The 14,471-nt window shown below is 41.9% G+C and overlaps 2 protein-coding genes across 2 annotated transcripts; both read left to right on the forward strand.

Moving 5' to 3' along the window:
- The first annotated feature begins 1,031 nt into the window (after positions 1-1,031).
- On the forward strand, positions 1,032-3,661 carry LOC147338530 (chymotrypsin B-like). Its single transcript, XM_086298209.1, is given in 7 exon segments — positions 1,032-1,083; positions 1,369-1,472; positions 2,178-2,257; positions 2,657-2,738; positions 2,820-3,000; positions 3,239-3,372; positions 3,500-3,661. Coding segments are annotated over 7 exon segments (795 nt in total).
- Positions 3,662-9,039: 5,378 nt separating this feature from the next.
- Positions 9,040-10,922, forward strand: LOC147338531 (chymotrypsin A-like). Its single transcript, XM_086299508.1, has 7 exons — positions 9,040-9,146; positions 9,280-9,383; positions 9,471-9,550; positions 9,734-9,812; positions 9,898-10,078; positions 10,308-10,441; positions 10,689-10,922. The coding sequence occupies exons 1-7, from the start codon at positions 9,095-9,097 to the stop codon at positions 10,848-10,850; spliced, it is 792 nt and encodes a 263-aa protein (XP_086155634.1). The 5' UTR covers positions 9,040-9,094; the 3' UTR covers positions 10,851-10,922.
- Positions 10,923-14,471: the final 3,549 nt, after the last annotated feature.

A 14,471-nucleotide genomic window follows, 5' to 3' on the forward strand; every position in this document is an offset into this window, starting at 1 on the left:
AAAAATGATGTTTTAATCCCTGCAATTCTCCATTAAAAGGTTAAGCCTTAAGGTTAAACAAAGCATTAACAGTGTTAGTAGAATAACATAGACATGACAGGGGAAAAGAGACTAATAAATAAATACTGCACTCTTAATCAAGGTACAAAAAGGGTTTTATCATTTAATTTATACAAAAAAAAAATGTTGTGTAGTATCTGATTCACAGAAACATGAATCATTTTGTTTCCCAATAAATAAAGTGATGGGTGCCTAATAGTTTTATTAGACCACAGATATCTGGTGCTCTGTTATTCAATAGAAATTCTATTTATTTCATCTGTTACTCCAAGTGGATTTAGCAAGCACGACACACTCAAATCAAAAGCTGATTCATTCACACTGAGCTGCGTTGTTCCAGCTCTAAACTGAAGCTCCACTAATAGAAAAACAATATGTCATATCGAGACGCGTTTATTCCGAGATTACATTTATAAGCAGCGGTAGATTACCGCAGAGCGAGCACGTATGCATTTTAAACAGGAGATAAATACAGAAACATGATGGAAAACACAAAGCAAAGCAAATAAAGATAACTATATACTATGAAGACAAGTTAAAATGCAGTTAAGATACTGCTGAATATGACTCGTTTCTGTATATAATCTGGTTTTGATTAAACATATATACACTCCATATACTTGGTTTGATTGCAGTACATTGTTTGTATTTAAACAGCAGGAAATTAAACCTGTTTTCAGCCTCGTTTCTCATCGTTTTCTTGAATTTTCCATCTGCTTAATTTAACAAACTTGGGTTTTGATAAAACTACATGAGCACCTATAGATGTTCCCGAGTAAAACAGTCGTCAACATTTTGGTTTTTTACGTTTTTCAGCCAATCACAGAGCTGCTCGTCAGGGTCGTGAGAATCCCACGATCGCCTGAGCTCTGATAACTTGAGGAGGAAACTGTAAGACACTTCTGATTGGCTACGGTCCAACACGCTGCAGGGATAAAACAGCAGCTTGACCCTTCATCGCCATGACCACCATGGCCTTCCTCTGGATCGTCTCCTGCCTCGCCTTTGTCAGCGCTGCCTACGGTGAGAGTGCCAGGTTCAGTTTTCTTTCAAAGTTTGAGTTTGACTCAAGTTTTCTGCACTTTTATTACTTTTTAAAAGTTAAATGTGTAACTGCTGCATGAATTAGAAGATCTGTGAAACTTATTTTTTTAATAAAAAGTTGATTATTAGTTTAGGCGGGCCACAGTAACTGCATGTGAGATGACCAGCTCTCAGTTGCAAAGATTACTGTGCAGTTAGATATTGAAGTACTTCAAACGGTCAGTGTGACTCTGCTGGTTTGTTCTCTTTGTGTCAAAACCTCAGGCTGTGGCACCCCTGCCATCCCTCCCCGGGTCACTGGCTATGCCCGCATTGTCAACGGTGAGGAGGCAGTGCCTCACTCCTGGCCCTGACAGGTGTCTCTGCAGGTGAGTCAGCTGACCTCAGCAATCGCAAGCAGCTTCTTCTCCTTCTTCTTCTTCATTATTGTCACGAATCGCCGTGCGGCAGGCAGGAGTAGGACCCAAAATGCAGGACTCACAGGCACGAGGGAATGAACTCAAAACTCAGCTTTATTTGCTGGCAGAACAAATATACAAACTAAACTAAACTGGGAAACCACAAACTAAGAACTCACAGAGAGACACAGGGAGATCCACACACGGCATGAGGGACGACGTCACGCTGAACAGAGGGAGACGCAGACAGAAATACACAGAGGGTTAACGAGGAAAGTGGGAACACACGGGGAACACAGGTGACACTGATAATCATAACGAGACAGGGCGGGGTGAACTGAACATGACATGTACGGGCGTGAGAGTCACAAAGTAAACAGGAAGTGCACAGAGGTTCAGACAGGAGGAGAGAGAGCACGGGGAAAACACAGACATAACGGGCTGGGGAAACATGAAACAACCACAAAGGGAGACGAGGGCTCATAAATACATAGAGGGCACACAGGGGGAAAAGCCATGAAGGGAAAACACTTAGGGAACAACACAACAGGGCAACTCAGAAAACATGGCCTAAGCAAGGAACAAAATACAAACATACAAGGAAACTAAGAACACTGGGCCAACATGGCCCAGGACCATGACAATTATCTCAGTTTGCTCTTGTTTTCCTCACAGCAAACCAACGGCTTCCACTTCTGTGGAGGATCTCTGATCAGCAAGCAGTGGGTGGTGACTGCTGCTCACTGTAACGTCAGGTCAGCACGAGAAAACCTCAGCACATCAGCTCACACATCTGTCTGCGGCTGGTTGCTGCTTAAGATGCAAAAGTTTAAAAAACGAGTCAGACAAATATCATGCATCTATTCAAACCGACAGTGCGACTTCCTTTGTGTGACTCAGTTCTGCACAAACATACAAACCCATAAAAACAGCTCGAGGTTTACAGTTGGCTTATTAAATTCCTAAAACAGCTGATTATTGTAGACTTTTTGTCTGACAGACAGACAACGTTGCTTTTGTGTTGGACTGCTATGGATAAATTCCCTTTCAACAGGTATTTGTGGTATGAGGATAGCGTGTCTGTGGACTGAATAATAACACTTTTTCATTGTGTGTTTTGACATTTAAAAGTTGCATTCCTATCCTACTGCTAGGACCTACCACAATGTGATTGTTGGAGAGCACAATAAGGGTTATGGCTCCACTGAAAACATCCAGGTGCTGAAGCCCGCCAAGGTGAGAACCAATCATCAACCAACGAGCTTTCAGAGCATGCACTTTTCCCATATCTAACCCCTCCCTCCATACTTCTCACAGGTCTTCACTCACCCCAGCTGGAACCCCCAAACCATCAACAATGATATCACCCTGATCAAGCTGGCCAGCCCTGCTCGCCTGGGCACCAACGTGTCTCCCGTCTGCCTTGCCGACACTACCGACAGCTTCGCTGCTGGCATGAAATGCGTCACTACCGGCTGGGATCTGACTCGTTACAACAGTGAGATGTCTTGCACAGGAGGAGAGGGCAGTCTGAGTTTAACCCTCAGTGCAGTTTATTGCAGTTTCTTTCTTTAGCCAACAAAAACGTTCTGCTAACAGTTAATTCTGCTCAAATTGTCAAGTTGGAAAAGTTGTGGTTCACGTATTTCTCCATCAGAAATATTATCAGACAAACTGTGTATTATCAGTGTGACAGGCATTTATGACAAAAATGTTCCATGGTTACTGTCCCACAGCTCCCAGTACTCCCAATAACCTACAGCAGGCCGCCCTGCCTCTGCTGTCCAACGCGGAGTGCAAGAAACACTGGGGCAGCAACATCTCTGACGTCATGATCCGTGCCGGTGGAGCTGGTGCCACTTCCAGCATGGTAAGGACCCGCCCACCCACCTGGAAACCATTCCAGATTTTCTTCACACACGCTTTGTCCCGTTCTAGTGTTGGACGCTTCCACGTACCTGTTGGTCTTGTTTGTTGTTCATTACTCTCTTTCTCAGGGTGACTCTGGCGGACCTCTGGTCTGTCAAAAGGACAACGTGTGGACTCTGGTTGGTATCGTATCTTGGGGAAGCAGCCGCTGCTCCACCTCCACTCCTGCTGTCTACGCCCGAGTCACCCAGCTCCGTGGGTGGGTCGACCAGATCCTGGCTTCCAACTAAAAGCTAAACAGCTAAACCTCCTCCACCAGGGACACCCACAAACCCCATAAGACCCCAGAAGTGTGACATCAGAGTGTGGACCCAGGTCATCGATGACAATAAAAAACCTGAAAATCAGAGACTGTGTTAGACTTTGACTTCTTTCAGCAGAGCCTGAATCTACTTTGCTTACTGAGTTTGCTTTAGCATATTTCATCACTTCTTAAAAGGGCAGCACAGCATGGCGCCCTTCTCTCAGACGCCCACACCATACAGCATGTGAGCATGTCAGCTTGATTACTTTTCCACAAAATTAGCTACATCAGTCTTAAAAGCAGATTAGGGCTGTGCATGTGTGTGTTTCTTGCGTATGTTTGTGTGTCTTCTTTGTAAGTTGTTTCACTCTTTAACAAAGACATTGTACAAGAAAGTGTTTTTGTAAATGGCCTAAAAAGAAATAACATGAGAAAAACCCCACTATTAATAAACTGTAGTATGTTAAACATGTGAACAAGACTGAACATCAGCATCTTTTCATATTTACATCAATTGATTTATTTATAAGCACATTTAAAAACAACACACAAACAACAACAACAAAAAACATTACAAAGAAAAGCAACAATGCGCTCACCTTTAGTTTCCAGAGATGCACAGACTTTTCCAAAGGAATCAAAGTATTTGTTTACAGTTTCACATATTTATTACAGATTAAAATGCCTGCAAAATAAAACTTGGCGCCTGCTCCATGTCACCATTAGGTGGTGATCAGCTGACAGCACAGTCCCTTTCTCTAGCTGAGTGTCCAAGACATTTGATGGTTTGATTACAAAATCAACCTGCAGCATGAACATGGTTTTCCTTATCAATAAGAGTTATTAACACAGGAGCTGAGTAATAGAACATCACTCGGGTTCAGACTACGCTTGTCCCAAGCATGCTCCCCCGATGTCCGTAATGGAGTCTGGATGGGCACCTTCCAAGCACCAAGAAGGCCAGGTACTCTAAAGGAGACGCAAGTATACTCAGCCCTGCTTCCACCTCTTACTGAGGGTTGTAAGTCACAGCAGCTGGCCGCCCCTCCCTGAGCCTGGATCTGCCGGAGGTTTCTTCCTGTTAAAAGGGAGTTTTTCCTTCCCACCGTCGCCAAAGGTCATATAATTGTTGGGTTTTTCTCTGTAAGTATCATTGTAAGGTCTACCTGACTATATAAAACGCCTTAGACGGCTGTTGTTGTGATTTGGTGCTGTATAAATAAAATTTAAGCTCCAGAGTAAAATAGAATCCTGATTTAATTTCTAATAAACTTTGGCTCCCTTCAAACTGTCGGGAAACATACAGTTAGTCTATAATTTGTTGAACAGAGCCATAGATTTTATACTTTCGCCTAAGTAAACCAAAGAGTGGATAGATATAGACGTAGTCCCCCAGTTTAATAGCCTCACAATTAACTGAACAAACCAATAATAATAGTAATTTCATAAGAACTGTTTTTAATACTTGAATAAAAAAATCCTTTGTGATGAGTGAAGCGTAGAACCCACGGACATCACCGATGCTGCGCTTCTTCCCGTCAGCTGCTGCTTTTTTGTGAGTCTCTCTGTCTTCAGTTTTGTGTTTAATAACTGAAACGTGTAAACAGTAGTTCACACCATGTTGTTAACACAGGCGTATTTTGATTGTAGTTGTTGATAGTGTTACACCTGCCACGACAAGCGACTAAAATTTTGTTCTTGCTCTTTTTAAATTGCTTTATTTCCGTTTTCAGGAAAATGATGGCCTCCCTCTCTTGCACTAACATCTCATATTTACGGTTACATTAAAATTATAGTGAAAAGCTATAAAAGACAAGTTCAACACTTCAGATATTGTCTGCTTCTTTAGTCATAATGTCAGTCAGTTTTTCCATTAATTCTATACCTCTGAAAATGGGATTATTTGCTGGTTTCTTAAAACATTCATGGTAAATTTTTGTAAAACAATTAAAGCTGAAAGTCTGACTTTGATCGCATTTTAAATATTTGGTTTAGAGTCCACTGTGCCAGTTTGTTACAAAATAAACAATGGAACAAATAAACCCCCTCAAAACAACAACAATAAAAAAACATCCCAAAAAACCAAAAACCAAACTGCATCAGAAACAGTAGCAGTCACTCAGAGCTGTGAACAGGAGTCACACAGTATACTAGCATGCTTCTGCTGCCGGTCTGAGAAACCTCGACACACTACCATTTGGTTCCCAAAGCAGTAATTCTCAAGTTCATCACTTTTAATTACTCAACCACTTTTGTGTCTTCTTGCGGTAATTATGTAGATATGCTTAAGTTGCCTCTGACTCACTGTAAGTGGCCAAATAAAAAAATTACATTTAAAAACCACAATCTGTATTTAAATGATATTGGAGTGTTTCTTATACAGCACTTTTCTACTCTGAGCACTCAAAGCACTTTATGCAACATGCGTCATTCACACATTCATACAAACACTTTTTTTCTACATAGGTGCTTTTTACATAACATTTATATGACAGATGCTTTGGAGGCGAACTCGGGGTTATCTTGCCCAATGAACACCAACACAGTTTTCTTATATATTGATTCTGTGTTTATTAAGAGACCTGGAATGTAAATGAGGACTTTGGGTGAGCGTCTGTTGTTTAAATGTGCTACAGGCTATAAAGAATAGATGTGACAATATTTTTTCATTTCAAAAACAAACAACAAACCAAAATAAGCTACAGTTTGCTACAGCGGGGTTAGGTCAGTTGGTGATTCAAATTGCCCATTGTTGTGAATGTGAGTGTGTCTGTGTTAGCCGCCTCTGCTGATTACCAGTTAGATGTTCAGTTTGTTCTTGATGACAGAAAACAAACACGAGGACCAACATTCATCTTTTCCAAACAGTTTTACTTATTTCAATAACAGATAAAAACTCCCTTTGAAGGATGTTTCAAACTGAAGTATTCACTTCACATCTATCCAGTTCAGTTATTTATACTCATCACAAGACACACACAAAAAATGGCATCTCATGAAAAGGCTAAAAGGTGTTCCACATCGATTTTTCATTGTAAAAACTAAACAGCAATTGACATCGTAAAGCTTGCAGAGCTGGAACTCATTTCATTTGTCACATAAACATGACTTTTCTTTTTTTTCTTTCATTTTTAACTCAGGCCAATAAAACTATCCAGGTTCTCAGAGCTGTTTAAATAGGTTAAACATGTTAATGATTACACAAACTCTTCAAAACCCATTAGTGCATCTTAGGGCAGATGTTTGTGTATTTGCTTGTTTTTTGTTTCTTGCTTTGTTTTGTTTTTTTGCATCATCTGATCAGATCCTAACAATACTAACTAAGAAATACTAATAATGAATAATAAGAATGTTGATGTCAGAACTTGCTGCTGATAAACACTCAATGCTGGGAAATGCACACCTGTTTCAGAAAAATGGAGGTCAATACCCAGATAACAGCAGGAACCAACTGGAAACATGAGAGTGGACAAAAATACTAAAGAAGTGCGGTGAAACTAAAGTAATTGTTTCAGTTTGTTTTTAATGTTAACACAACACACTTGAATTAGTTCAATCCCAAATTTAAAAAAAAAAATTAAAGTTCAATAAATCAATCAACTGAGAGCTCTTACAGATGCATTTACAAATAATAACAGCAATAATCTACATGTTACATTTAAGTGAATTATATATAAAAAAAAACAGTTTTGTTAAACATGCAGCTCTGCTTTCAAATTTCACAAATAAATTCAATAGAAGTAAAAAGTGCAGCAGTTAGTCTTGTGAATATTAATAATTTAGCTATTAATGTATGGGTTGTGTTTATGCCCTCATTTTTTTACATTTTGTTAATTGATTTCAAACATTTGGAATTGAGTTAAAAATAAATCAAAAAATGTATTAGTTTCACAAAAATAAGAGGAGGAAGATCAAGAGTGGGAACAAAAAATATATATGAGGATTTAGATTTTCTAAATAGTTTTATTTTATTTTAACACTATTTTAAAATTTTCCTTTACTCATTTACTAACATTTGTCAGGAATCACTGACTAATGTTTGATGTAACCCATGAAAAAGTAAATGTCAGGCAACAACAGACGTTAAACAGCTAAAAACAGGAGCTACGGACTGACAGCAAAACAACTAGTAGGTCAGGGGGGAGATACTTTCATCCCCACCCAAGATTGAGCACCAAGTACGGAGCGAGAGCGGCTGACCCAACAGATTGTGGCGAAGCTGGAAACCTGAAACCTGTAGTCGGTTACCAAAACAATGTGAGGGATGTGAATGCTGCATTACAGACAAGCAGAAGGAGAATATCAAAGTAGAAGGAAGGAAGTTAGCCAACTATACAGCAAGCCAAGCTAAAACCTCTTGGCCAGTCAATGCTCATAATGGCTGGTCTAAGAGCAGACCATAGCAACCATCACGGGGGCAGACATCAAAGAAAGGGTCTCCAGTATAAAGCACCAGGCCTGATGCACGCCAACTTGCTGAAGAAGCAGACTGCACTCCATGAGCATCTATGACGCCCATTATGGCTACCTGAAGGATCCCCAGAAAGAAGGACAGGCCCCGGCACAGGATGCACCAGCAGATAAAGGAAGTGGCTGACATCCTGAAATTCTACACAGCATGGAGGCACTAATCATGGCACGATCTCTCATAGAGGATATAAAGTCAGAGAGATGCATGTTTGGTAATGACAAGGAGCAGGCTCATCTGGTAGAGTGGCTGCAAAAAAACATGGCATGCAAGCAGAGTGCAGCAGCCAGTGCAACACAAATTTTGGGTCCTTTGCTCCAACTAGTGGTCAGCGCAGACCATTCCATTCCATCCACTCCTATGTGAAGGGCCTTAAGGATGCCCTTGAGACCACCCAGCACGTAACAGTGGGGTGCAAGATGCTAGCAGGCAGGGCATACATGGAACGCCATAATCAACTTGCTGGCATATTATACAGGAACATGTGTGCCAAGTATGGCATGAAAGTCCAGTGGTCAAAATGGGACACACCCACTAGGGTGGTCGGGAATGACCGAGCTAAGATCCTGTGGGATTTCCAGACAGAGGCAGACAAACAGGTGATGGTTAACAAAGAAGACATAGTAGTGATGGACAAGCAGAGGAAGACAGTTGTAGTGACAGACAAAGCAATACTGAATGACAGCACCATCAGAAAGAGGTAACACGAAAAGCTGGAGAAGCACTGAAGGCTGAGAGAAGAATTCAAGAAGACCTCAAGATGGTTCACATGTAAAAGTCTTAGTCCCTCACATTGGAAAATCAAACTTTGCAGCTTGTCAGCATCACCTGCTAAAACTCCCACTGTCCACTGATAAGATGTTGCCTATAACAGCCCTGGTTCCATCCAATCACACCATATCCCTGTTGTATAAAAGCTCCTCCAATAGGTTGCCCTGACATGATCTAGCCATGGCCTTCCTGTGGATCCTCTCCTGTCTCGCCTTCATTGGCACCGCCTACGGTGAGACAAACTCTCTAATGTTACAGCTCATTGGGTGAAACATGTTGTTTAATTTTACAGTTAGTGCCAATGTGACAGTTACATTAATTTTATTTTCATTAATGGCATAATCCTGATGTTCTGATGTCACCAGGGTGCGGAGTTCCCGCCATCCGTCCTGTCATCACCGGTTACGCCCGCATTGTGAACGGTGAGGAGGCAGTGCCTCACTCCTGGCCCTGGCAGGTGTCCCTCCAGGTAAATGAAGAAACAAAGACGCTGTCACAGCTCACCACACAATCAGATGGAAATGTCTAACCGTTGATGTTCATTTTGCTGTAACAGGACTACACCGGCTTCCATTTCTGTGGTGGTTCTCTCATCAATGAGAACTGGGTGGTGACAGCTGCTCACTGCACCATCAGGTAACTTTAAGCTGGTTTTGACTGAAAACTCCAATTAAGACGTAGAGTCATGTTTGATGAGGAGAATCCTTGTTTAGAGGGCATTGCTGTGTATCTGGGGTAGAATAAAACTAAGTAAAAACAGTTTTCAGGTAATGTGGTGATCTCAGAAATGCCCACATGCTTCTGTTCTTTTCTGTGCAGGACCTCCGACCGTGTGATCCTCGGAGAGCACGACCGTTCCTCCAATGCCGAGAACATCCAGACCCTGGCTCCCGGCAAGGTGGGTGAAACACTGCATCAGCTTTCATCGCATAGCTACATGTCAGGGTTTGTTGGCCGCTCATAACGATGTCACTTCCCAACAGGTGTTCAGGCACCCCAACTACAACAGTTACACCATCAACAACGACATCACACTCATCAAGCTGGCCACCCCTGCCCAACTGGGCACACGTGTTTCCCCAGTTTGTGTGGCCGAGACTTCCGACAACTTCCCCGGAGGCTTGAAGTGTGTGACCACTGGCTGGGGTCTGACCCGCTACAACGGTAAGAGCTCACCCACCTGTTATTCTTTGTTATTATGTCCTCGTAGACACTGATCGGTTAAACAATTATTAGATAGGGATTCATTCCAAACAATCACATATACCGTAAGTGGGTTTGGACTGTAATGAGACCACCAGGTGGAGCTTTAACAGTTGTGCTAAAACACGAGGAATGATAGAGCATGATAAAAAAGTCTCTAATGTCTGATGTGTTTGTGTGTGTGTTGCAGCTGCCAACACACCACCCCGTCTGCAGCAGGCTGCCCTGCCCCTGCTGACCAACACTAACTGCCAGTCTTACTGGGGCAGCCAAGTCACTGATCTGATGATCTGCGCTGGAGCCTCCGGAGTCTCCTCCTGCATGGTGAGTGGGACCTCCATCAATTACAATTACAATTTGAGCCCTGGTTGCTAAAGTCTGCATGCCAAATATCCTTCGGCAACATACAAAGCTGCGCTCCGATGCATCAAAAGAGCATTGACAAAAGGGCGTGGCCGAATGGGTGAATGAGGCAAGTTGTGTAAAGTGCTTTGAGTGCTCAGATAATGTAGAAAACCAGTCCATTTACCATTTAGCTTTTTATAATGTCTTATTTATTCTTATTTCTCAGGGTGACTCTGGTGGTCCTCTGGTCTGTGAGAAATCTGGAGCCTGGACTCTGGTTGGTATTGTGTCCTGGGGAAGCTCAACTTGCTCTACCTCCACTCCTGCAGTCTATGCCCGTGTCACCAAGCTGCGTGCCTGGATCGACCAGACCATCGCTGCCAACTGAGCATGTCACATATGAGAGGTTTCAGCACCAAGCTAGTCCTCAATAAAACACAGAAAATCTGAAAAACTCTGACCTACTCGTGAAGGTGTCATTTTCTCCTGTTATTCATTTTCATTTGAGACATCGAGCATTTGGTGAATGAAATGTGTTGAACTCGAGAAGAGTTTTGTCACGTTGGACTTGTCTGGTGTTCCTCAGTGCCAGAATCAGGTTGGCCTAGCCATACATAAATCCTGGAAGCAGCGAATAACAAATAGTCTGGCTCAGTTTAAAATGCACCTAAGTCATTAGTAGTGATAATTCTAACCCTTTGTGTTCAGGAGAAAAGCAAAACTTTTTTATGGTCTTTGTCCTTCTTAATTCAGTGATTCACGTATAAATACATCTTCGGGTTACACTGAGCAGATTACACACACTGTTGGGTTATTTTTCTTTTTGAGAAAAGACAAATAAACTCAAAGTATACGTTTTCAAAATGTATTACACAGTTAGTTAATGTAATTAGTTAATTACAAGTTTCAAGTTAATTTTACAAGGCGCCACAGACCTCCTTCTGTCCAGACATAGAAAGGCCACTGCACACAAGCAGCAAGCACTTTTATTATGAGACACACAAACAGAATTCTAATATGACTGGTTAAAAAGTTGAGGCGTAGCCACTGTTTAGACTTGGCTTCTCCCTTATTTGCGACGTAGTCCAGCCCTTGGCTCATCTTACATCTCCAGGACTGGACATCTCCCTGTGAGGAAAGGAAAGACAACTCCTCCCTACCTATTCCAACATGTCCTCATCAGTTATTTATGACAGCACATTTAATGCAACACGGAACAAAAACATCACAGATCGTATTTGCTGTGCAAGTTTCTGCCTTCGCTTCTAATCACAGCAGCTTGTTATCAGGTGCCTCTTGGTGGGCACACGGGGCCAACTCGGCGGTGGTAGCAGGTTTTTATTATATAAACTGTTATATAAAAACTAGCGTTATCAGGAAATGTTCAGACAAGAGAGGGTTTTCAGGAAACACCACTAAATGTTCAGTTTCTATACTATATGTTAGAAGAAGATGTTAAAATCACCCACATTGATTATTGTATCTGAGCTGAGCACTAAATCAGATGAAAAGTCTGAGAAGTCAGACAGAAACTCTGAGTAAGGCCGAGGTGGACGATAGATAATCACAGACTGGTTTCTGAGTTTTCCAGCTGGGGTGGACAGGGCTGAGCATCAGACTTTCAAATGAATTGAATGTCTGTCTTGGTCTTTGGTTGATTAATAAGCTGGTCAGGAATATTGCTGCCACCTCTGTGCTTTGAGGTTTATGACAGTTAGTATGACTCGTGGGGGGGTTTATTCATTTAAACTAACATAATCATCCTGCTGTAACCAGGTTTCTGTAAGGCAGAGTTCATCGATTTGTTGATCAATTATTAAGTGGCTCATCACTGATTGAAGTAAATAAGAACAACCCCAGGTTTCTCTTCAGCACTGTAGCCAGGCTGACAAACAGTCAGAGCTCTGTTGAGCCAACCATCCCTTTAACGTTAACTAGTAATGACTTCATGAACTTCTTCACAAATAAAATTTTAGTCATTAGAGAAAAAATTACCAATAACCATCCCACAGATGTCATATTATCTACAGCTACTCTTAGTACCATTGATATTCATTTAGACTCTTTTTCTCCAATTGATCTTTCTGAGTTAACTTCAATAATTACTTCCTCCAAACCATCAACGTGTCTTTTAGACCCCATTCCTACAAAACTGCTCAAAGAAGTCCTGCCATTAATTAATTCTTCGATCTTAAATATGATCAACCTATCTCTAATAATCAGCTATGTACCACAGGCCTTCAAGCTGGTTGTAGTTAAACCTTTACTCAAAAAGCATCTCTAGACCCAGCAGTCTTAGCTAATTATAGGCCAATCTCCAACCTTCCTTTATATCAAACATCCTTGAAAGAGTAGTTGTCAAACAGCTAACAGATCATCTGCAGAGGTTTATTTGAAGAGTTTCAGTCAGGTTTCAGAGCTCAGCACAGCACAGAAACAGCTTTAGTGAAGGTTACAAATGATCTTCTTATGGCCTCTGACAGTGGACTCATCTCTGTGCTTGTCCTGCTAGACCTCAGTGCAGCGTTCGATACTGTCGACCATAATATCCTATTAGAGCGATTAGAACATGCTGTAGGTATTACAGGTACTGTGCTGCAGTGGTTTGTATCATATCTATCTAATAGACTCCAATTTGTGCATGTAAATGGAGAGTCCTCTTCACACACTGAGGTTAATTATGGAGTTCCACAGGGTTCAGTGCTAGGACCAATTCTGTTTACATTATACATGCTTCCCTTAGGCAGCATCATTAGAAGACATAGCATACATTTACACTGCTATGCAGATGACACCCAGCTCTATCTGTCCATGAAGCCAGATAACACACACCAATTAGTTAAACTGCAGGAATGTCTTAAAGACATAAAGACCTGGATGGCCGCTAACTTTCTGCTTCTTAATTCAGATCAAACTGAGGTTATTGTACTCGGCCCTGAAAAGCTTAGAAATATGGTATCTAACCAGATTCTTACTCTGGATGGCATTACCTTGGCCTCCAGTAACGCTGTGAGGAACCTTGGAGTCATTTTTGACTGTCCTTCAACGCACATATTAAACAAGTATGTAAGACTTGCATATGAGAGCAGGAAGGTGGGAATGGATGTTTGTATCTGTGTGTGCCTGTTTGTTTGTGTCTATATGTCAGGTTGGGTATCAGACGCCACCTCTCTGGGGACATCTCAGGCCCTCCATGGAGGCCTATCTCCCCCCACCACTCCCCCTGCCAGTGGCAGACGCCCTCAGACATCAGTGCATTGGTGGTTCTTTGTGTCTGGGGATGGGCGTCCAGGTACGCACCAGCTCACTCCCGGTGGCTGCTTGTCTTCCTTGGTCTCCTTTGCTCTTTGGGCCTCTGGATGTCTGGAGCCTGGATCTCCTCCATACCTGCTTCATGCCCTGGAGGACGGGGCTGTGGCCCCCCACACCCTCTAGCAGATCATTACATGAAGGAACCTTTTAAATACAAGCACGCTCATGCTCACAGGTGTACACACGGGTGCTCACACACAAACTACACCCTTTTTGGCTCCTACCTCAAAGCACACTGTGCACTGTCGATCTTATGTGCTGCACAATAATGTCTAATATTTAGTATTTACTGTTATATTCCCATATATCATCATGATGTTGTTTATTGTATTGCTCTCTTTTTCTTTGCTTGTTTTCTCTTTTTTCTTTCTCAACAGGTGATCCAGGTGATTGATATCTGTATTTTTTGTCTGTTTGTTTTGTTGGTTTTTGCCCTTTATCACCATTCCTCTTCCCTGCTCTTTTTCTTTCCCTCTTTCTTTCTCCCTTTTCTTTTCCCCAGTCAAGTCTGTCCCGTGTTCAGTAAATGAAAATAAAATAAACAATTAAAAAAAAGAAGACTGCTTTCTTCCATTTGTGCAACATCTCTAAAGTTAGAAATATCCTGTCTCAGAGTGATGCTGAAAAACTAGTTCATGCATTTATTACTTCCAGGCTGGACGACTGTAATTCATTATTATCAGGAAGTCCTAAAAGC

The sequence above is a fragment of the Aulonocara sp. 'chitande type north' Nkhata Bay genome, linkage group LG1 (assembly GCF_057382095.1).
Source record: "Aulonocara sp. 'chitande type north' Nkhata Bay isolate Kocher_YH1m ecotype deep benthic linkage group LG1, A_spYH_male_GT1.1, whole genome shotgun sequence".
Taxonomy (NCBI): Eukaryota; Metazoa; Chordata; class Actinopteri; order Cichliformes; family Cichlidae; genus Aulonocara; species Aulonocara sp. 'chitande type north' Nkhata Bay.